Here is a 24341-nt window from a genome sequence, read left to right on the forward strand (position 1 = left end):
AGGGGCAGTATAGTAGCAACCAGGCTGTCAGTGATGGTAAACACAAATCTTGTGGCCCCTTTAAGTTGGTGGCTGGGGCTGGTGCCATGCTCACACCCATTCCTAGTCAAACTACTGTCCTAACAATCTACCACAAAAGTTGAGAGTATAGTTAATCATTGCTGATTTTAAAGGATTATCTTCTTTCTTTTCCAGAAGTTACATATTGGAGCTAGCGATTATTAGAATAAAAGAAAATGTACTAGAAACGAAAAGCAGTAGGAAAAATAAAGCACATTGTATCTGGCTCTTGAATTCTGCCCCAGACTAAATGTCCTATCTTGTATAAAAGACATTTTTTAGTCAGCTAGGCCTATATTCTGCAGATACTTACACTTATGTTTAAAGAACATGAACAGTCCCATGAACTTCAGAGAGAGTACTCGTGTATTATGTCTTTTGCACAACAGGGGCACTATGTTGTGTGAAACAACGAATAGGATCTATGTTATCTTTACTTATAAATCTTACACTATTGCCAAAATGATTAAATAGCCTCTTAACTAGTTGGTAATCTTTTTTGGATTAGAGATTAGTTTACCATTATGATCTTTTCAAATAATTTTTTTTATGACAAACCTTTTTGCAATAATTCTGGAGTGTTTTATGTTCATGTTAAGAAAATTATATTACTGTTTAATATAATTATAATACTTAGAATTTAACTAAAATCTCTTCTATTAAATGATAAAACTTTGAATATTTATTTTTACTGTTGGTGCCTTGAGCATTCAACAAAAATATGTATTATTGAAACACAGTTGTTTTAATTTGCCATCAGCCACTCATTTTTAAAACCTATTCTTAGGTGACGGGGTATGATACACTAAAAAAACGAAGTACAAAACCTGTCAAGATTGCAGAAAGTGATATTGATGTAAGTATGAAATAATCCCTTCAAAATCTTATCATAGCTATTTTAACATCTGTCTCTTTCCATTACACTCTAACTATTATTTCTATCCAAATAAAATCTCAAGTCTTTCAATGAAAATTTGCTTGATTTTCAGTATAATCTAAATATTGGTTTTCTGTTATAGGTCAAGCTAAGCGTTTTCTGTGAACAGGACAAAATTCTACAGGACTTAGAAGACAAAATAAGAACTCTTAAGGAAAATAAAGTAAATTAAATTGAACGTTTTTATATATAATGTAGTAGTAGTAATTTTTTTTTTACCAGTTTCTTACTCAAACTTTTGGACTGTAAGCCGAAACCAAATTATGATGTTGTGCAAGTATCTTAATCGTTCTTTTTGAACATTATGAACATCATTTTATTAGAGAATGGAATAGATATATTTCATTTTGAATATAATTTGGCATGTGTGTTTGAAAAGCTGTAACAGTGTGCATTTTAAAACTATCCCCATTTATTTTTATGTGACTTTCTGTAAAGGTCAGATCAAGGCAGATATACCTGCTAGCTGTCATTGTTAATGCAAAGTGCTGGGTGGCAGTTAAATAACCCAGGACCCTCTCTAGTGCCAATGACTTCAGGCAGAAGAACTCCTTAGAGGGGGTTATTAGCCTTACCCCTGGCAGAGAAAATGCCACCAGAAGCTTGTGGAAGTGAGGTACGCTCCATGATAAGGTAGATGGAGCTCTTTGAACTAGTACAGAAGTTTGATACATTGGTCTAAACTGAATCGATCTCAATTGATCACACCTTGGATGAGGTCTATTTTATTTCATAGACATTAGGGCTGGAAGGGACCTCGGGAGATCATCGAGTCCAGGTCGAGTCCATCGAGTTTAGGTTGCTTGCACCTTTTTTAGACTGATCTATGCATACCAAACTTCTGTATGGTTATAGGCTTAGATTGATCTAGGTTTACTAGACCAGTCTAAGTGTAATGTGACCTTTAACCCTGGTTGGCAGCCAGCTTAGGAGTGGAGCCCTGTTAGAAGACAAATAGATGATCTCCTTTGCTCTAGCAGCAACTGCAGCTAAGCCAGTTCCATATATGCTGGCACCTGCCTTTCATTTGGACTAAACCAGCAAGGCCAAGAGGGGGGACACCGGTGTGTGGGCAACCTAGTGTCTCCATATACACTGCCCAGGCTTTTGTGCTCTGGGGAGGTCACTCCAGCTTTTCAGAAAAATAGATTGCATCAGATTTTCATTATTCTCTTTGGAGAAAATGTGCTTTTTCGTAATAGTCTTGTTTTTTGTTTTAACATGACTGTGGTAGGAGGCTCAGAAGTCTTATCAGACAGGCAAGCAGCAATAACACACACAGCAGTATTAAAAATTCACAATAGCAAGAAACATATTTAAATACATTGTAGCTTGTATGTTGTGCTAGCAGTAGGTATAAGACAAAAAATTGTAGGGCAGGAGAGGACAAGGAGGAAAGGCACAAATCTACATGAAGATTTGGGATTCAAGATCTCCACGGTTGCATTTACTATTTTGGTGTTTTGGCTAGATTCTTCATTCTCCTGCCCTTTCCTGCCTCCATATCATTCCCAGTCAGAATTCAAAATGTAAATATTAAGTTTCTTGTTTGTTTGTAAAACTAATTTTATGTTACTGGTATGTTACTGGCTTTGAAACTTATATTAGCATATTTTAATAAAACAAACAAAAAAGCCCTCAAAAAACCAAAGCCCTGAAGAATTCAGAGACAATTGAGAAAAATCTCTTCTGAAAAGAAACTGGTGCCCTCTTTCAGTTTTCAATGGAGCTCATATGCAAATACACCAACACTAGATTTTTTTTTTTAAATTAAAGCTCCATAGAAAATGTTGTAATGAGTTGATTACTTTAGCTATTCCAGTGAATAATAAATTATACACTTTGAGGACTTGTACACGTGATGCCACTAACATGTACACGTGATGAAAATGTCACTGTGTGGCTTAATGGCATCACACAGTACATGTGCAGGAGTTTTGAGGTTTTTAAATGAGTTTGCATCATTGCAAACTAAACTACACCCTGTTGTAGTTTAGTTTGCAATGATGCATTGTATCTATTAGTCAGCTTGCCCTATGGCCATGGGAAAGACTGGCAGGCTCCGCAGAAAGAAAGGATCAGGCCCCTCATCACTTCTGCCTTCATTAGGTGCCTGCTGAAGATAGAAGCAGCGAGAGGCCCGATCCTTTTTTTTGGAGGCTGCCCGCTTCTCCCATGGCCAGGGGGCGAGCTACCAGTGGGCCAAGTATCCCCTGAGCTGCAGAGGGGCCTGGTCCTTTCCTCCGTGATGGTAGTATCCCCTGGGGCCACCCAGGAGGGAAACTAGCAGGCCAGGTGCTGCCCCATCTCAGAGTCAGGAAAGATTGGATCGAGCTAGGTGCTGCCTCTGAGCTGGGGCAGCACCCAGCCCGTTAGCAGCCCACCATGGTGGCCCTGGGAGAGTGCTGCCACTGTGGAGGGAAGGACTGGGGACCCTCACAGCTCAGGGACTGCTAAGCCAGGTGGTAGCTTGCCTCCTGGCTGCAGGCAGGCTCTGCCAGGGAAAAAAAAGGATTAGGCCTTTCACCATACCAGCGATGGAAACCCCTACATTGAAATGGTGGGTTTCAATTAAAAACCCACCATTTCAATTTAGGGGACACAGAATTCGGCCCTAAGAACCAAACCCCTATCACATTTACAAGCACCCTTTCTATCTTATTTGGAAAAGAGCATACTCAAGAAATGGTGACAGGGATGTTTCTCTCCAGAAACGGGAATCATTGCACAGAGACTATACTTGAAAAGGTTCATCCCTTTTGGTTATTGTTTTGGAAAGGTATGAATGTTTAAACAAGGATTTGTAATAGAAAGAATGCCATAACCTTATTTATCATAGATATTACCAAGTTTGTAATGTTTAGTTTCTATCTTTGGTCTCATAAAGGCAAATCTCTGATCCTTGTTTAAAGTAAGGTATAAAGAAAGACTTAAAGTAGACAGAATTTTTTATATTCTCATTGGTAAATCAGTGAAAACTTGTACAAATGTTGCTAGTTTACTGCTGTTTTACTTTTTCTTTAGGACCAGTTGGAATCTGTATTAGAGGTTTTACATAGACAGATGGAGCAGTATAAAGACCAGCCACAACACACAGAAAAAATTTCTTACCAGCAGAGACTTTTGCAAGAAGATCTCATTCATATTCGGGCTGAAATATCTAAAGTATCAACCGTATGTATATGGTGCCTCCAAAGAAATACTAAATTAAGTTCCAGCTACAGTAAAATAGTTAGTTTTCACATAAAGGGTTAAACCTAATGTACAGGACATGATAAAAAAAAAACTAATGCAGTTTTGTGCTTTGAATAACTGTCTTAAACTGCAGCTCTTCCAGCCTGGCCCATTGCACAGTGTGTGCTGTTAATTAATGTTTGTCATTAAACAAGATACCTGTTGGTACATAAGAAGCACCATTTACTGGGTCAGACCATAGGTCCATCTTGCCTAGTATTGTATGTTTCACAGTGGCAGAGAGTGGATGTCAAAAGGGAGAGTGACCTGGGTATGACCAGGGTTTTTTTTCACTGTTCCTTTTTCACTTGAGGCCTCCAGGATTTAAGGTCTCGGAAGTTCTGAGTCCGAGGCTGTACCCCTAACTCTCATGCTGAGAAGTTACTGATGCATCTTACCTCCAAGAATTCGTCCAGTCTCTTTTTGGTACAGACTGTAAATGAAGGGATGGGGTCATAAAATTAAGATGTGTGGCTTTTTCCAACTATTTAGTTGGTCTAATAAAAGATCTACCCAAAGAACCTTGTCCGCTTTTAAGAATTTATGTCATTGTTAGGATTCCTTTGGTCATTAGTTTTCTCCTTAATAATTGCTGGATCATTCCATGTGGACATATTGCTGTAAATCAGGGATGTCCAAAGAACTGACCTACTCTGCCCTGTTGACTGGCTCCTGATGCTGCCTCTGGGTCTGATCAGATCCTCATGCCACCAAACTGGCTTTGTGCTCCAGGCTCTGCGTTATGTGGCATCCACTCTGGGAGCCATGCCAGATGCAGCACCTGCCCCAGCTAGTCCAGGATCTACTCTGCATGTGTTGCCCTCCCACCCTCCCCTAGTCTGGGACTCTGCCATGCCACAGATGCAAGAGTGGACACCTTGTATACTGCAAATTCTAGGCTGGCTTGAGCAGACACCATATGAAATGTATGTTCTAATACCTATGCTGTATGCAGTGCCCATTCTGGCCAGCACATGGCTCCTCCCTTGCCCTTCCTCCTCTCCCCCCCCCACCTCACTGCTTCTGCACAGTATCATTGGGAGGCACTAACTGTGATGTGATACTACTGTGCAGTAGTAACAAACTACTGTGCAGTAGCATCAGAAAAAAACCATGTGAAGATGTTGCTGTGCAGTAACACCAGAAACAATTGCACAGTCCACTGCTCATGTAGATGCACTTGCAGCACTATCACAGACTGGGCGGCATTGGGGGAGGGAAGGAAGGTGGATTCTGAGTGCTCTGTATTCAGCATGGTGGAGAGGTGAGCAGGGAGAGGGAGTAGTAGGAGGGGCCATGGACTTGATTTTTACACCCACACTCTAAATTTTCTAGATGGAGATTGTGGACTCAGCCTACAGCATTCTGGCTCTAATACAGTACACTGCTTGAAGTTCATGATTAGCTTTAAGCTTATATGATGTTCCACTGAGTTCAGAACAGAATAATATTTCTTTCTTGAGTGTAAACGTACACTTGTAAAAGTTTAAGAGTATGCTGATCTGCTTTACTGGATAAAAGGCCAAAGTACTTCCAAGCGTTATGGGTTATTTTGAGGTTTGCATTAGTCTTTCTCTTTGCCAATAGGAAATGGAAAATGCTTGGAATGCATATCTGAAATTGGAAAAGGATGTGAACCAATTGAAGCAAGCCTTACAGGAACAGATGAACGGATCATTTTTTACTCAGGTGAGTCTGTTTTCAGATACTATCTTACTAGTGCTCAGATCTCTCAAACAATTAAGCTATCGGAGAAAGTCTCCAGACACTTTGTCTGTGCAGGATAGCTACACATACCTCTAGCAAAGGACAGAAATGGTAGCAGTATAGCTGACAGAATACTATTTTTAATGTGTATAACTGTTTCCTAGAATGTTGCACGTCTGCTCACTTTTCAGTATTTTGTTATATTTTTATTACACACTGCTATTAATAACTGTCTTGATATATGATCATGCATAATTTTAGTTTTATATTTACTTTGATCTATCTTTGTGAATAAATCTATTGGTTTTTAAGAACATCAGTCATTAATTCACTTTTGTCATTCTTGTTGCATTTGGATATTAGTGGAAAGGTTTATTGGGCTAGATTGGTTCATGTTTTATTGTTTTATTTCAAACTCAGCAGTAATTGAAAGCCATCAGGGTCTTAAATCAGTTACGGGAATGCTTGTTCACTCCTCTTCTCACCAGGTTTTCTAAGATTGTAAGTTTCCCCCCTCAATGCTGGCGTGTCCATACACTTAGTGTTGAGCTTGCTCAAGTTTATTTCTTGTTAATATAGTAAAAAACAAGCAAATTGCTACTGGGCATGTTTCTGTGCACAATATACTTCCCAAAGGTGACATTTCCACTTGTGTATTTGGGGCTGGGACAGACTAAATGTTTATATTGGTGTAACTGGCATTACAGCAATGTAAAAAATGTAGTGGACAAAAGACAAACCTCTGAACTGGGGCAACTTTGCCCCAGGTAAGAGAGAGAATAAAAGGAGACATGTTGCTGGTGTATGTTACACCAAGGGTGCAGATAGAAGTGCAGCTCCCAGCTGTTACTCAGAACAATACCTATGAAGTGTCCTGAGTTACAACATTACCCCAGACCAAACAGAAGTTCACTGTTGGCTCCAGGGGGAGGGGAATCTAGCTGCGGGCTGGGACCTTGCAGCCAGGTTCCCATAGCAATGGCCACAGCTCTCCGCCAGTGCTGGCTGTTTTCAGAAGGGTGGGGGGGATTGAGTGAATTGGAGCCTCTCTACCTCAGTAGGGGACTCCAATACACCTGCCCCACCATCCGGGGGGCTGAAAACACCCCAGACTGAACTCCCTCCTATCCCTTTTTCCCCCTCCCATTTTGAAAACAGTGACAAGCTGGGAGATCCTCAGACCCCAGTTACATTTTGGAATCTCTTTATCTGATACCTCATGCAATGAGGGGTTCAGATTTTCACCCAAACAGCCATTTGTTTAGCTGTCTGCAGCCATGCACTTGTGTTCGGTCACACCTATACACTGCTTTCTGTGGCCAGATCAGGTGAAAATTGTCACTTCTGCCTGTACCACACTTTGTTTCATCTATTTCTGTTCATGCTGGGGGAGCCATTGACTAGATGCAAACACCTGTTTCCCCCATTACCTATTACTAAGGTACTCTAATATCTGACTTTTGAGTGAACCGACTGCCAGATAGCATTCTGATTTAATTTACTTTGGTATATAAAATTATGTAAATTTTATCATGGTATGTATACATATGTCTGTACCCTTGAACATAGTAAAGATTTGTGCTTTGTGGTTAGTCATGTTTCACACTTTTCTGTCTTTTCCTACCATATCATAATCCTATCACCAGCTAGTGGAAAAGGGGGACAGATAAATAGTTGTGCACAAAATTGCTTGAATAGCCAATGGCTCTATTGTGATGGCAGTCATCTTCTGTAAGGAGAAGCCAGTGGTACATTGGAGGAAACCATTGACCTAACAGGGTACTAACAGACAGCATTGATCTAACAGACATAACACATGGAATGTTATAAATACATTTTAAAACCCCAAGGGCATTTTTACCTGTGCTCCTGGAGGTGACGCTTTAATTAGTGAGGCGTGCTAATTAAAAGTGCCTGATCATCATGTATATCAGTGTCCCCCATGCTGAAAAATGGTGGTGGGGCACCTTGAAGTAAAGCTCATCAAATGAGCCTTAGTTCAAAGCACCCCACCCCATTTTTTAGCACAAGGATGCTGATACATGTGACGCTGAAGTCTACTGGCACGTGGTAATCTCTGTGGTCCAGCAGACTTGATTAATCCGGTCTGCTCCAATGCACTGGATTTCCAGCGTGTTGGAGCTGGCTCCCTGCACATCTTCAGGAGCCCCAAGAATCTAGATGTGCAGGCCACTTCCTGGTTTAAACTTCTTGGAACCTTTCAAAAGCATGCTGGAAAAATCAAGTACTATTTTGACCTGATCCTTCTTGAACAGGTTCAATGTCATGTGCAAACAGAGTATTCTGTGCCTAGGGTTTGGTCTTGCCTCAAGGCATCCCACACTGCACTGCTTCTCCCCCTGGGCTGCTCTGGGATGCAACCAGGACTGTACTGCCCAAAGATCTATTGCTTCCAAAAATCACAGCCATGGGGAAGCAGAAAGCCTCTGTATCAGGTCAGGGTGGGGAGGTGGTTTGGCAGGGGGAGGGGTGCTTTGTAGCCCCAGTTGTGTGGTGAGTGGGTGGTTGTGCTTGTCACAATAAAACAGTAAACACTTGTCAATTTTGGGGGTGAAGTGGTGAGGGGAAACAGAGCCATTTCACAATGGGCATTTAATAGAAAAGAATGGTTGTCAATTCCACGCTCAATGTGAAGTGAATTGACCCATCAATAGTAAATTGTTCCTCATGCTCTGTGCTGCATTCTTGCAACCAGCCCTGCCCTGCTGATTCCACCCTTGGAAGGCTTGATGGTCTGTTACTGTACCACCCCCGGGGGCATTTTGGCAGCAATCCAGTCCCTGAAAGAGGAAGGTTTTACTTGAAACCCCAGCTGGGTATATGTGGGCATTTCTGTCCAGGGACAGTTATGAGCAGGTTCCCACACAATGACATTCTTGAAACTGTTCAAGTTTTATGTCTATCCACACCCACAGAGTTCTGCAACATACAAGAAGTCTTGGCCTGAAAGGCTAAGGTGTTCCTGGGAGCAAGGTTCCCTCTAAGCTGCGCGCGTGCACAACTGCACACAATTAAAAATCTTGCCGTGCAGTAACTTTTTAACACCGCACACCTGCCCTGAGAGGAGCTGGGCTGTGGCTTCCCAGAGGGGGGCTGGGTGCGGAGTGCAGCGGAGGCACTGGGGCCAGCATGGGACACCTACCAAAGGCAAGCTCCTCACTCCTCATGCAGGGCAGGCAGCAGCTCCTCCCCGAGGTGAGGTGAGGCAGGGCTGGGGCTGGGGGCTGGTGCGGGGTCCGCTGGCTCTGGGAACTGCTCCACAACCCTGCATCACCTCAGGGAGCGAAGAGGCAAATGGTGTCAGGGCTGGGGAGTGGAGCAGTTCCCCTGAGCCAGCAGAGCCTGTGCCAGCCCCTACCCCCAGCTCTGCCTTGCCTCACCTTGGGGAGGAGCCACTGCAATCCTCACTGGGATGAGGAGTGAGGAGCTTACCTTTGTTAAGTCTCCCACACCAGCCCCAGCACCTCCCTTTCAGTTCCATCAATTGTTTGTATCCAGCTTATGTGCTTGCTTACGTTCTGTCTAAGATGGGAGGGTCTGTGCAGATTGGTAGTAACTGCCTTTTTGGCAGCGCTGACTTCTCACTTAATAAGTGTGTTCTTGAAGTTTTGTGAATCACTCAGTGTTATTTATTTGTACTAGAGAAGATAGAGGAAATAATTTATTTCTTTGAGCTAACTTTTCTTACTCTCTCATAAAGTACATTTACATATTTTTTTTGTAAGCAGCAGTCTCTGGCTTTTCATATTTCATGTATATTTCCAACTGTTTGTCTTTCTACACCTCATCCATTTGGGGTTCAAAGTGCTCTGCTTCCAGATTTAAGCAATGGGAAGAAATAGCACTGAAGAGGTCTTCTTTATTCTGTTCACTATTTCAACATTGACAGAAGGTGTATTTTCTGAGTTGGTTCAGAGAGAGGGGTTTTTTGTTTTTTTTTTACAGGTTACTCTAAGGCTTGTTCACTCTAAATCCAGTACTTGGTATCCTGCAGTGTAATTCTTCTCAAGAAAATAAAGTGGAATATTTGTAAATTTCTAATTTGTATCTTGACAATATTTCAAGAAATATCCCATCTATCCAGTGAGTTTGCTTAAAAGCAAATGACATTCTCTGTCATTTAAATGGTAGTTTCTTGGCACTCCATTCTTTCAAGATATACATTTTAGTAACCAACCTTCAAGCCCCTGGATCATGGTGTACATGTAAGAGGTCTAGTCAGATGCCTGATGACTCCATTTGTGGCTGACAAGTCCAATTTGAGAGTAACACAGTTACAAGTTTCACAGATCCATATGTTGTCTGAGTTGAAGTCCAAATTTACAGCATACTACTTTCTTCTTCCTTGCTTTGCTTCCATCAAAGCCACTTCATGTTGAGATGTACCCAGTGACATATGTTTCCTGCAGATTGGACAGGATTCTGCATACCTCTCTCAGCTTTCTACACTGATTTTGAATGACTTTGTATCATTTTTACACACATTGTGGTACCGCCATAGAGGATGACCCCACTTTCTAGAGCTATCTTGAATCTCACTATAGTCTTTCTCCCTCTCCTGATGTGGTCAATTCATCACAACTTCCTCCTCTTGATAGTGGTTTCTAAGTGTGTCAGTCCTGCATACTCCAGTACCTCTGTGTTTGGTATTTTGTCTTCCCACTTTATTTTCAGGATCTTACACAGACATCTCATGTGGAAGTTGTTCAGTCTCTTCATATGCCTAGCATATGTAGTCCATGTTTCTGAACCACTAAGTAGGGATGACAGCATACACATCTCATGAATTCACATCTTCACTTTAGCTGATAGCTTGTTGTTATTCCATACATGTTTCTGTAATAGCCCGAAACTCTTAGGTACTTTTCCAATTCTGTTAGTCAGTTAAGTCTGATCAAGATTCTTGCTGATCATAGAATCCAAGTAGTAAAAACTGTCAATGACACAAAGAGATTTATCTTCTAGAGTGATGTCAAATATTGATCGGTTCCTTCACCCTTTGGTACATCATTAGTCGTCTTGAGACTAACGGCTATCCTAAATATCTTGCATGATTCAGAAAATCTGCCCAAGAGGTTTTGCAAGAAAGATTTTTTTTCCCAACAGCAGCAAGATGTTCTCTCTGTTACCACAGAGAGCCCATGTCTAGACTCTTAGGCATGCCTGCAAACTCTGGAATCTGCTTGAACATATATATACAACTACACAGCTGTCATCTTATCTGGAGACTACCCTGTTTCCACCAGTATAGTTCTGAGGAAGACTTCTAGTTTTGAACTGGCTAACTAAATATGCTAACAATACGAGTTCCTACTTCAGTAACAGATATGCAGCCAAAGTTTCAGAATGTCACTAAAATATTTGGCTTAAAATAAATTAAATGGAATAAATATAGGTAGAGAATTAATTTTTACTTTACTTTTGTTTTAATTAACATTAGGAGAAATCACAAATGCAAAAAGATTTATGGAGAATTGAAGACGTTACAGCTGGTCTAAGTGCAAATAAAACAAACTACAAAATCATAGTAGAATCTATCAAGAACCCAGGTAAGAGAAACTTAGTCAAAGTTCAACTGTAAAGCTGTATTCAAATTTATCTCAACTTTCATGGGTCTTCAGAATTGGATAGGAGGCCAAAGAATATATACTGTTTCAGAATGCTTCTGCTGTTGGTGGGTCAGAAATCCATGGATGCCAAACACAACTCTCCATGTCTCACTTGTTTTGGTTTGGGTGTCTTCATACTTACTGATGTAGCTAAGCCATGCAAAAACATCAAGGATCAGTTATCCACAGGAAAGATATAAGTCTAGAGCACTCCCACATTTACTTGCTGTATTTCTGTTTTACCTACCACCTACCTAGTAGCTCTTTCAATCCTCATTTTATCAACCTTTTCCTTTTATTTGTGCCCCTTCCTCTGCCTTCCTGTCATTCTAGTTTATTTATGGCAGACAATTGGCTGTCAGATCAAGCTGCCTTCTGTTGTAAACAAAAGAGAAATGAAACAGTATACATAGTCTGCATGCCAGTTAGCCTCATTATATTTCATAGAAAAATGATAAAGGAAGTTGGAAAAGAACAACTTGGTTCATGCCTTATGTAGATAGTTTTGAGTATATATTTAAAGATATATATTTACCCAGTACATATAAACAAGGCATGAAGTTAAGATTATGGAGCTAATTATTTATTCAAAAATTTAAAATATAATTGCAGAGGCCTATCCATGTCCAGAGGGATGAACATTTTAAGGCATAGTCATAACATGAGAGATTTTTGTACCTTCAAAATACAGTACACTTTTAAAGCCTACTCATATTCTTTTGTTGACTATTTCTATAGAAAAACTTAACATTTTGGACACATATAGCTATATATACAACTTCAACTGTATTTACCTGTTTCTCCCCCAGAAAGAAAAACAGTGCCTTCATTTTCTCAGCCTGTAGTGCCTTCATTACCAACTTCACTCACAACTATGGAGAACAAATTTTCTACTCAGCAGAGTCCTCCATCTAGTCCCATTAAGTCATCTCTGGAGGTTAGGCTGTTTCCACAGCCTTATATTCAGCCTAGAACACAGTCTCATCCACAGAATCTGAAGAAACTTGAACCTCCTCTTCAATCACCAGTTAAGCTAAAACCAAAGGTTGTTAAGTGTTACTACTGTGACTCTAACTAAACTGTTTTTACTCTTTCTAATTGCTATACTTGAAAATATTTTGTTGTTATTTTTCTTATTAATTTAAAATTGGCCAATAATACAAAATGTATACTGGTAAAGACAGAAAGCAGTAAGTAACATGGTTTTGCATTTTGTAAAACAAGTTTCATATATAATTCTAAAAGAGCCAGTTGAAACATATACTGTTAAATAAAATAAATGAAATAAATGTTATCTACTGTGGAGACTGTGGCAGTGCACCTTCGGGTGCCTGCCACTTTAAGGAGAAAGTCAGGCAGCTACCAGGTGCCTAATGGCAGCAGCCATTTGGGGAACCAGGTATAAAGAGGCTGCAGGTTGGTGCTGCCAGTCCAGGCAGAAACATCACCTGGCTGAGCTGCAGTAGGAACATCTAGAAAGTAAGAGCAGGAGGCTCTTGGTTCTGGCCATGACCTAAAACTGCACCCTGCTGCGGAAGGGTGGCCTGGTGGGGCTCCTAGTGGCATTGGAGCCCCCAAGAAATGCTAAGCCAGTTACGTCCCCAGTGAAAGGCGAGGAGGGGTGCCTTAACCCCAGCCTCCATCTTCAGGTGGGCTTTGGGAAGCAGTAGTGGGGCCAGGCATGGCTGCAGCCACCTGAACCCATGAGGGGGATGCAAGACCCTGGGGAGTGAGTGTGGTGGGCCAAGCATGGCAAGCAGAGTGCCACCTGAGCCTATGGGGGTGGTTGACCCCAAGGCCCTGAGAGATGGCAGTGTAATGAGGCCCTAGGGAAGAGGGTGGAGGTGTGTGGCCCCACACAGAGTAGAGCTGAAGGGGAGTAGGGCTGAAGGACTGTGTGTGAAGGGGGCTGAGTAGGGCCGAACAAGGAGTCAGCCTGCAGGACAGTCCCAGGGTCACGTTGAATAGGGCTGAACTGGGAGTAGGCCTGAAGGGCAGTGCAAGGGCCAGTCCCATCAATAGTCAAGTGTAAGGATGTAGTTGAGTGTGAGGAGGATGAGAAGACCCCAGGGTGGGGCATGGTGTAGAGGCCCTAGAGTTGATACAGTAGGAACCCGAGGAGTGGGGAGTAGACCAAGATATGTCTTTGGGCGCCTGAGATAGTAGTTGGGCCAGAGGCTGAATGGGGGCTGAGCCAGAGAGTTAGGGGTGAGTCCTGACCCCAGTAAGTCTTCCACCAAAAGGAGGCCAAGTGTGGGTCAAAAGAAGGACCTAGAGGTTGAGCACAATGACCTGCTGCTCCAGGGAGGGAGTGAGAGTCCTTGTGAGATCCGGGAGCACCAGTCATGGTGTGAAGGAACATCATGCGTGTGTGATCTGCAAGGCTTGGGATGCAGTACAGGGGTGGTTGAAACTGCATACATAAGCCCAGGAGAACAGGGCTGCCAAGGGCAGCCTCCTGCCTAAATAAGACACCAATTATTAAACAGCAAGGCAAGGCAGGAAAGAGAGATTGGCAGTTAGCCCAGAAACAGGTGGGTGGGGCAACTCCTAATCAGTCTAGGAAAGCCCCTTGATACATAGACGAGAGAGAGATTTATAAGTTGTACATAAAAGAACTGAACCCTAGTACTTGAAGAAGTAGTTCAGTGGATAACATACCAATTTATATACATTAATTGCTTGGTAGGAAGGTATATATTTTGTTCTGTATTAAGGCAGAAGTTCACTAGTAGTTAATACCTCTTAAATGTAGGAGGAAGCATGCGGTTTTTGTCCTCTTAAAACCTATGGCATACTATTTGCTGAATCTCAATTTTTTTAATTTTATTAACTAGGAAGATGAAGCACCACCCAGACCTCCTCTCCCTCAACTCTACAGCCCTGATGATCACCCACCAGCTGTTCCACCTCTTCCAAGGGAAGCCTCTGTTATCAGACACACATCGGTACGGGGCCTGAAACGTCAGTCAGATGAAAGAAAGAGAGATCGAGAACTAGGGCAGTGTACGAATGGAGATTATAGGGTGAGCACTCACGGACTCCAAGTCTTTGTTTCATGGACTTCAGTTGTTCATTGTGGTAAATTGTAGAACAAGCAGAAATAATGATAGATTGTTAGAGAAAATGTGTTAACATGTAGCCTACAAGGAAACTATTTGAATTTGTCTTAAATCTATATAGGCTCATTTGATAAACTGAATATTTATCCACATAGGTAGAACTTCGTTCGTACATGAGTGAACCTGAATTGGCAACAATTAGTGGTGATCTCAGCCAATCTGCAGTTGGTTTCATAGGTTCTGACAGTGGATACCAGACATTGCCTACCAGAGGTAAGCCTGGGGAGACTTACAAGACAGTTGTTAAAAGGCATTTGGTACATGACAGTCTTTGAGATTTTAATTGTTAGGGCTTTGGGGTGATTTTGGAGTCGTCATCTTAAAAGTTGACTGTGCTGTGATCTCAAATACTATACATTTTCTCAGTATCTTGACAATACCACTAGTGCTTGGTGTTTTTATTGTTGTGTTAGAAAACGAGGAACATAGCATAACAGCCATCAAAGAAATCCTCTTAAATTCTTTGGCCTTGTGACCCATTACTGTATTACTACATGGGCTATAGTAGTTATGTAATAAAAAATGTAAAATGATTTTAAGGCCACCTACCTGTTATTTTTCTCTTGAGAACTGCTTTGCTTTAAAGTATTGGGTTTTTTCTTTATAAAGGATTATCTGGATCAACTTCCAGACTGCACCAATCATCCACTGTATCATCTTATGCAACACTTCGAAGAGATAGCTCCAAGGTATGTAGAACATTTGATAATAAAATGTCTGGATCTCTCAGGACAGTATGCTAAGCATAGGTGTATTTTTTTTTAACAGAAGCTGAGATTCTGGTAACACTTGGGAGATGAATACTTTTTTTATACTGCTGTTGCCTGTTATCAGATTAAATTCTCTTATTTGTCATATTATAAAATTAACCAGGAATTCACAGAGACCCAATAACTTGTTGTATTTGTTATAGAGTAACAAACAAAGGTACAGCGTGTTTACTGCTGAATTAAATTGTAAAGTTGAAAATGTGTGAAATATGTAGAAGCAATAAAAGAAAATCAGCTCATTTATAGTAAGAAAGTTGAGGAAAGACATTTTTTCTAGTATACTTCTTATATAAAGTATTAATTATAACATGTGTTTTGTATACCGTGTTACTTTTAACAGGAAAGACCAAAGAGTGCCTTGGAACGCTTATACTCTGGAGACCACCAAAGAGGCAAGATGAGTGCTGAGGAACAACTAGAAAGAATGAAACGACATCAAAAGGCATTAGTTCGTGAACGCAAGAGAACTCTTAGCCAAGGAGAAAGACAGTCTGTTTCATCTCGGTCTTTCATCCGACCCATTTCTGCAGACATAGGCTCAGTATGTTAGACATGTCTTAAAAGGACTTAGCTAAAAACATGATCTGTAGTTTTTCTAGTAAGCACTTTCACTTGAGTGTGCATGATGCTAGCCTAATTATATAATGCAGTGTATTATCAGTTTCAAGAGTGTGACAAACATAATCAGATTCTGATTACAAATAGTTGCAGCATATATAGCAGGTTCTGCAGGTAAGTTGGTTAGTGAATTAGTATGGCAAGAGGAGAATAGAATATATTGAAAGGATTTTCAAAAACAGAAATTGATTTTGATTGGAACTGTAATTAGTATAATGAAGTTTGTATGTTTTTCAAACTACTCCTTAACAGAATGGGCCATTTTGAATGTTTTTATTAGTGTGTTAAAAAGAATCTTTATAAGTAGTTTAGAGGATACCTAAGGTTTTATCAAACCATTATTTTTTTAATGAGGAGTTAACAAAATACATAAACCGATAATCAGCTTTAAAACCTATTAATACGTCATAGCTAACTATGTGACAGTCAATATGTTTTAATTACTATAAGTTATTCTCTAAAGCTGGATGTGTTGAAAAGTATGGCTTGGAGTCGGTTTGTTGAAGAAGAGATTTTTTTGGTTGTTTATTTGGGAGTAAATGCTGTTTTGAATTTAAATATGTAATGGTATATTTGGGATACTAAACAAAGTAATCCAAAGTGAAGAAGGTACCCAATTGCTCGCTTGGTGTCAAAACAAGAATGAACTGTAATTGCACAGCCACTGTAGTACTAGTCTTCCTTTTTAAATTTATTTTTCTTTTGTTCACTAGAGCTTTGAAATGCTCACCTTATTTACCTAATTCATTGCACAAGATCTCTTGCTTTTAGAATTGTCACTCATCCTATCTAATGCCTTTACTTTTATTTCAAAGAGTTTCTAATTAATTTAAAATTTCTAACTAGACTACTCAATTTTTACCAGGCTTAATTGCATTTGGTAGCTGTGTGTCAAATGTTAGTATTCTCAGGTCCCTTGGTATTACTTCACCTTTCATTCTCATTCAAGACTCCTTCAATAACACAAACTTGCAACCTAGTTATTCCTGTTTACGGTACCAAAAAAATAAGAATGCTCTGCTTAGAGATATTACCAGAGGCTGAATAGGCATTTGTCTGGGATGGTTTAGGAATCGTATATCTATTGGGCCAGCTTGTATGAGATCCCTTCCAACCCTGTGATTCTGATCTTAATCTGTCCCAGCTTCTGTTTTGCAGTCAAATTTATTGAAAGATAGTATATACTTGGCATAGAGCAAAACTTTGATATCACTGCCATTTTCATGTTTTAATTAGCAAAACTAAACCTTGTATTGTTATAAGACTTTAACATACATATACACATCTAATATAAACATTTTATGACACTCCATATTAACAATTTTGACGTATGTTTTATTTATAAATTTGTGTGCCATCTTGATTTGTTTCTTGCTATAAAGAAATTATACAATCTCCACCAGCCCCAGATATGCTTCATAGGAAATGACTCCTGTGTCTAGAGGGCTGAAAAAACATAAAAGTATGTTTGATAGCACAATTAATTATTTTAGAGCATTGCAACTATTTAGCAGCCAAAATGGTAAACCTTTAAATATGTAATTAAGGTGCTGCACAGTATGTAACTTTATGCTTTCAACATACATGGTATGTGTAACTCTCATTTTAATCTATTTTTTTAAATTGGTTGCCTCTCAAGTGTAGATTGACATTCTAAATTTTGAATATAGTACATGGATTTATTTGTTTATATAAATGCCTTTTTAATGTAAAAGTTTCAACATCAAAGCCAATAAAAATATTGTTTCGTAATAGGAGTTTGATGTTTTTCTTATCAACATAATAATAATTTGGATATAATATTGTGTGTGTTTTAAAGTATCTTATGACAATCAGGCCTGGTTTGAATTTGAGTAGAAGAAGGTATTTTGAGCATTAACTATGTAAGAAAATGTGTTTTTCCCCCTTTGGATTTTCAAGAAGAGATCTCTCTATTTTATATGATTCAATTGCCTTTTAATTATATGACATTTTGAATCTGTATAAAACTATGCATCTTCTGAGTGAATATTGAGAGCTTGTGCATGAATAGGTTTAAATCAGTTTTTAATATGTATAATGTAGTCTGTGTGGCTGAAAGTTTTCATCAAAGCCAGCCAAGGGTTGCAATGTGCCCACTCCTTTGTACTATAATTATAGGTATATATGTTTTTAAAAAGCATGTGTGTGAAGCCATGTTCTCCTAGCTACATTGTCAAATACTTGAGAAATTATTCATTCATGATTAGAAACACTGGGGGGAAAATGGTCCTTTCCATTTTCAGCTGTGGAAGGTAAAATTGATGATCTCCCCCAACCAAAATATGACACTACCACTTAGTTATACATTTGATGCAAACGTAAATACCTCTATAGTCTTTTAGTCATGTGAGTTTGTATGAATTTTTATGATGTGCATAGCTGAAAAGGCGGTACTATGTCATTATTTCAGATTTGAACTGATAAAGCCAAGCTACAAAGCTGCCCTGAATTTATGGTAGTTTGTCTTATAAAGATAGTTGATTATTTTGGGAAAAGTTTGAGATGGTAGGTTGTTAATGAATGTATATAGTAACTGAAATGTAGATTGTCTTCAGTGAAGTCTTATGATGGCTTTGCAGATACTTTAAATATTTAATGGATTTTAATGTTAGGTTTATAAATACAGTCAAGTTCTCTGTCTATGAAATGTCAACAGCAGTAGTAATTTAGCAGTTCTTAATAAAAGATGCAGTTGTGATTGTCAGTGTAATGTATAATTGTCCCTCTGGCACAGTCTTCCAGAATTTTAGGGACATAGATGTACCAGTTGGTTACAATATCGAGCAGGAAAAAAATACTAAAACCTTGTAGCACAACTAGAAATCAAAATGTAGGATTAAGAAGGAATTTCCAAGGAAGAGTATTTTGCATGCCAATTGTATTTTTTCTGTTACTGATTCAAAAGTTTAACTTCTTGGATACTTTCAGCAACCTCATAGCCATAAAGATTGCTAGAACATCAATTTGTCATTCTGGTTGAACACTGTTAATTGTTTTGTATCTGTTACCAGTGGAAACGAGAGCAAGAATTTGATTTGCAGTTACTTGAAAGGACAGTACGTGGAGAAGAAAAGGATGAAAATGACTGGCTAAAAATCCACCCCACACCAGTGACAGAGATGGACCTGGAGCCTCAGGATTATGATTTAGATATCAGCAGAGAGGTAACACTAGTGGTTTATGACCTTTTACAGTGTGTGAAAAAATGTTAAATGTTCAGTTATATATTTTGGAAAACGTTAAAATTGGAGAAGAGAAAAAGTGAACAAATTAGGTGTTGCTATACACATTTCAGATAGGAGTTAAAGGTATCTGCTAAAGACTAATTTAAAATAGAAAATGGGGAATGCAATTTTAAAAAAGCTAACTCAGGGTCCCTACCTGGCTGTGCCTTTTGATTCAGATAAATTAGCAAACCTCAGTTGAGAATGAATATCTCCTGTTGATGGCCAAGAAAAAAATGACTTTATATTACTTTAGGCTTTCTGAAAAAGATACGTCTGTGATAACTGACCCAAGATTTTGCTTGCATCTTTTCTAACTCAGTAAAGCCTTTGTTTGAAATGCTGTACGGCCATCTGGTGGTGTAGAAGGGGAATAACACGTGGCAAGAAAAATGAAAGTAAAAGGTTCTATAGAAGACAAAGACAGTCTAGTAAAGTGAATAGGCAGTAAAGTCTTTCTTTAATTATATGAACTGCAGCACTTTTAATGAGGAGTTGAGAAGCTACAGTTTTTCTATTGCTACTTCCCAAATGGAGTGTTTCCTGATTTGACCCAGTGCATCTAGTGTTGTCTACATAAAACTTCATGTTTGTACATTCAGGCTGCTTACAGACTTGGGCTAGGGACTGACATTACACATAAATCGGTATAATTGATCAGACACTGGTTTAAACCTGTAACAGAAGAGATGTTCAGTGCACATAAACCAGTTTGAAAATGGCTGAAACCGGTTTGACATGAACCTGGTTGAATGTACTAGCAGACTTGACTGATTTGGGTCAAACCAATTTATGCAATGTCTGTCCCAGACCCCTTACTAGTTTAAGTTAAATCAGACTCCCCCAGCATCCTGGCATGCTCTTGGGGCTGGGTGGAGCTCCCTGCTCCACAGCAGGGCTGGCCCCTTCCCTTTGCTCCATGGCTGAAACTCCAGAAGAAACTGTAGGCATCTGCCTTGTTTCCCCCTGCTCCCTCCTCCCACCACTCCCTGCTAAGCAGGGATCCCCCGTCCCCTCTGCCTTACACAGACACACAGCATTAGCTAGCAAACCACATGCTGGCTACAGTCTGTGCTGTGGCAGACAGGACAAAGGCAGAATCAACAGGTAGCTGGTAATGTTTCTGTTGTTTTCTTAATGGGGTGATAAACACTGTTATCAACTGCCTACTGGGCTGGTCAGGAGTGGGTGGAACCCCTCCCAAATCAGAGTGTCCTGCCGGGGCCTGGCCATACCTCCCTCAGCTCAGCAGGGTTGAAGGGAAGGGAGGGCTGCTCTAGCACCCCGCAGCTTCTAGCCTGAGCCACTTCAGGCATGTGCCTGAATTTTTTCAGTCTAGAGGGGATGTCTATGTGTTTACAAACTATTTTAGCCTAGCCAGGTTATACTAACTGGCTGGACATCAGGAGGCATTACTTTATGGTTAGGGTTGTCAGGCTCTGGAATGGAATCCCAAGGGAGGTGGTACTCTCTCCTACCCTGGGGGTCTTCAAGAGGAGGCTGGATAGATATTTGGTTGGGGTGTTATTACCCCAGCACTCATTCCTGCCCAGGGCGGGGGTTCGGACCTGATGATCTGTTTAGGTCCCTTCTGACCCTAAACACTATGAAACTGAAACCTGTAAATATTGAATTAATTCAGGCTTTTTCAATGTCTGTCCCTGCCTTGGAAACCCCCCCAAAGCACAGTGCTTTATTAGCAGCTTGGTGCACCCCATGCCAAGCATTGTGCACATCCAGAAGAGGCGTCATGTTAGTTTGACCTGGCTTGCCCAAAGTCTGTATAGATGGCACACTTCAGCAGGGATTTTGGGGGTTTTTTGCTAATAGCTAATGGAATTGGCTATTAGATAAAAGTACCAAAAAGCCCTGCTGAAGCATCCAATCTATAGAGGTGTTGGGGAAATTTTGTATCTGTTCTGTGGGGAACAGTGAACTCATGTGGATTGTACAAGTTAGAAAAACAAACCTCTCCTGTCACCTTTCCCTCTCCTGCCACCCATATGGCAAAGCTCTACCCAAGCTTACTGGAATCTCCTCCTGTACCCAGTCCTTCTCTTAAATTGCACAAGAATGATACTCTATGCCTGCAGCTCTTAGAAAATACCCAGAGTATAGCTCCCCAAAGATAGGTGTTGGAAATCAGCAGGATGACACTGGGATATCTAGGATTTACTGCAGCAGAGCAATGGGGCTCATCTACATTGATGCTGCATGCCAATGTCTTTCCCTGTGCTTGGAGAAAGACCACAAGTTGTTAATGCAGAGCCATCTATGTTGGCATTATGCTAGTTGAAGAATTTGCCATGACATGGAAATCTTTAGCTGTCTTTTTATACTGGTACTTTGCTATTTGGGCAGACTTCTTTTTTTTAACATGAATGATTTTGCTCTTTAATTCATTGTAAGTATATTTCGTTTTGCTTTAGATGATGTAAAGGATAGTTAACTATTTAAATTTATCTTTTTTTTTTTTTCAAAAGTAGGACCATTTCTGTGAGTGATATCAACACATTTGTTATATCTATCGATACCTTAGTCTCTAAATTAAGACAGGCACACTTTTACTAGGGATTTCGTGAGAAGTCTAGGAATCTCAAAGAATATCAGTACAACCTGTTGTAATGCATCTGTTAGGGCTGCATGATTTTGTAATGCGCTTGCAACACTTGTAAAACAGTAGCGCTACGCATAAGATCCCATCCTGCTTTTAATTTAATGTTTTTTGGGGGAGGGTGTATGTGTGTGCGAGAATCACACCACAATTCTGGAACTGTAAACTAATCTCCAGTGATCTAAAAATGCTGGTCCTTCTTAATTTCTTTACTCTTCACAAAGAGAGGTATTGATATTCTGCACATAATATTCCAGGTTATTTAAAAAAAAAAAGGAATCTACTGCCTTGTGCAGGTCTTAGCTTGGCATCTTCTCCTTATCTTATACTAATTTTTAAGGCCAAAACTTCTACTGTGAGCTACCCCATCTGACAAGTGAGTTGTGGAGAGGCTGTATATTAACCTTCATTCTTCCCACAGTCTTCTGTACTGGTCACAGCTCCACACCTATGAAACAAAACATTAGTGTGAGGAAAAAAATGTTAAAAGGGCAGTAGTTCAAGTTCAAAAGGAATATTTAGGATAGGGGAAATGCATAGGGTTGCGTCTGGTCAGTGTGCTTGTTCTTTTCCAGTTCCTGTTTGTACCTCGATAAAAATATACTCTAGAGTTTTTGAAGGTCCTAGGTTATAAAAACCATGTTCTCGTTCCACAGTTGTCAAAACCAGAAAAGGTTCTGATTCCTGAGCGCTATGTTGACCTGGAACCTGAAGTACCCCTCACTACAGAAGAACGAGCTGCAAGACATCGCAAAGCAGAAAAGATAAAAAATATTCTTGCCAAGTCCAGGTCAGATCATTTTTATAATCCCATATTATTTAAACATTTTACAATCCAAAAATCATTACTATATACCATAGATTGTTTCAGCTGCAATCTGATTGTTAAAACAGTGTGTCCTGCAAGTATTTACATGGATGATATACCTGGGAAATGCACCTATACTGACAGAGATACATGGGTGCATGTGATAAAAAGAGTTGCTATTTTAATACTTGTATTTAAACATCCATCTTTACCTTACTAATGTTTTAGAACATTCTTAAGTGCTCACAAAGTACCTTTGAGGTAGGTCTGATGGGGAATCAAGCCATAGGGAGGTTATAATTTGTCCAAAGAGAGAGAATCAGTGCAAGATCCAAGGGTAGAAAATCTAGAGGCTTTCTTATCCATTAGACTATACCTTTAAAACATAGACTTTCAAAGAGCTTTGCTGGCTACTTACAGCTGATATAGACTCAGTTGAAACATCCAGCATAGCCTTAGTAGCTCAAGTGTCGGCACTGTAGTTTATCTGTTTGAAAAGAGAGCACACAAAGACAACTTGGTTATGCCTCTTTCTTTTGGTTCCAAGAGATATTCTCTCCTACTTCAATGAAAAGCCATTAATTTTTCATATTGCTTTCATGTAAACAAACCTGTTTTTAACAAAAGGCTTTCAGATATACTTTGGACTGTGCATGAGCTACTGCTGAACAACAAATGGCCGTCTCTTTTGACTGTGCTGTATACTGACTGTTATCATTGGATTGTCAGCATCTGACTTCCTGTTTTGTAAACTGTCCAGAGTTTGATAGCTGAGATTTGAAAGCTGCCATATGGATCCATCTCTGTTCTCTACTCTACTATGGATTTTCTTTGTGCTTGTAAATGCTAATGTTGTTTTGCACTTTCCCACTAGCATGCACAATCTACAGCCTACTGTTGTCCAGGACAAACACAACTCGGTTGATTTAGATTCACAGCTGCAGGAGCAGGAGCGCATCATTACCATATCATACGCTTTAGCTTCTGAAGCCTCTCAGCGGAGCAAGGAGGTAGCAGGTAATGAATGCTCAGTTATTTACAAAATAATGGTAGTGGTATATGTGCTCTTATTCCTTATTGCTTCTAAGAGTGTGTGGTTGTTTGCTGAACTGCACTTTATACAGGTGTTGCCACTGTGATTGGTATGTAATTCTGGTGACCATCTAATTCAAAATTGGGGATCAAACAGAAGGGATCTGTGTCTATGGGTACCACATTTGGGAAGTGTTAAGGATTTGTATTGAATATTTGGGCTGGAGTAGAAAGAGGGGAGAAAAATATTTGCTATGATTACAAAGCTCAAGGTTTGAGGGTTACCATTATTGCAGGTGTCATTTGGCATATTTAATATATGATATGAGTTTTAATCCTGGAGTCATAGAAACTGAAACTGCTGTAACTTAATAGCCTAAATTACAATGCTTTACATTTTAAGGTTACACTATACTTTCCACTCAGTTGGTACTGTACTGTAAAATATAGAGAAATAGGTAAAAGAGAACCAACACGGACAGTTGGGTTGTTAAGGAACACTATCATTGTTTAAACTTGTACAGAAGATACACTATGTAACACTTTTCAGGTAACTTGCTGTAT

At 39.9% G+C, this 24341-nt stretch overlaps 1 protein-coding gene across 5 annotated transcripts in view; it reads left to right on the top strand.

Moving 5' to 3' along the window:
• Nucleotides 1-24341, top strand: part of LOC109321318 (pleckstrin homology domain-containing family A member 7-like) — a 186914-nt gene that overhangs the window by 154687 nt on the left and 7886 nt on the right. For 4 of the 5 annotated variants that reach the window (XM_019551902.1, XM_019551906.1, XM_019551904.1 and 1 more), the window contains 13 exons: nucleotides 848-916; nucleotides 1080-1160; nucleotides 4022-4171; nucleotides 5819-5920; nucleotides 11400-11508; nucleotides 12378-12613; nucleotides 14406-14594; nucleotides 14786-14903; nucleotides 15300-15379; nucleotides 15801-16001; nucleotides 19111-19263; nucleotides 22594-22727; nucleotides 23620-23762. In XM_019551902.1, the coding sequence (XP_019407447.1) occupies nucleotides 848-916; nucleotides 1080-1160; nucleotides 4022-4171; nucleotides 5819-5920; nucleotides 11400-11508; nucleotides 12378-12613; nucleotides 14406-14594; nucleotides 14786-14903; nucleotides 15300-15379; nucleotides 15801-16001; nucleotides 19111-19263; nucleotides 22594-22727; nucleotides 23620-23762 (1765 nt within the window). The remainder of the gene's footprint in view (nucleotides 1-847; nucleotides 917-1079; nucleotides 1161-4021; nucleotides 4172-5818; nucleotides 5921-11399; nucleotides 11509-12377; nucleotides 12614-14405; nucleotides 14595-14785; nucleotides 14904-15299; nucleotides 15380-15800; nucleotides 16002-19110; nucleotides 19264-22593; nucleotides 22728-23619; nucleotides 23763-24341) is intronic. The other variant, XM_019551903.1, reaches the window with a different exon arrangement.

Source organism: Crocodylus porosus, unplaced genomic scaffold, assembly GCF_001723895.1.
Source record: "Crocodylus porosus isolate Cpor-Errol unplaced genomic scaffold, CroPor_comp1, whole genome shotgun sequence".
Lineage (NCBI taxonomy): Eukaryota > Metazoa > Chordata > Crocodylia > Crocodylidae > Crocodylus > Crocodylus porosus.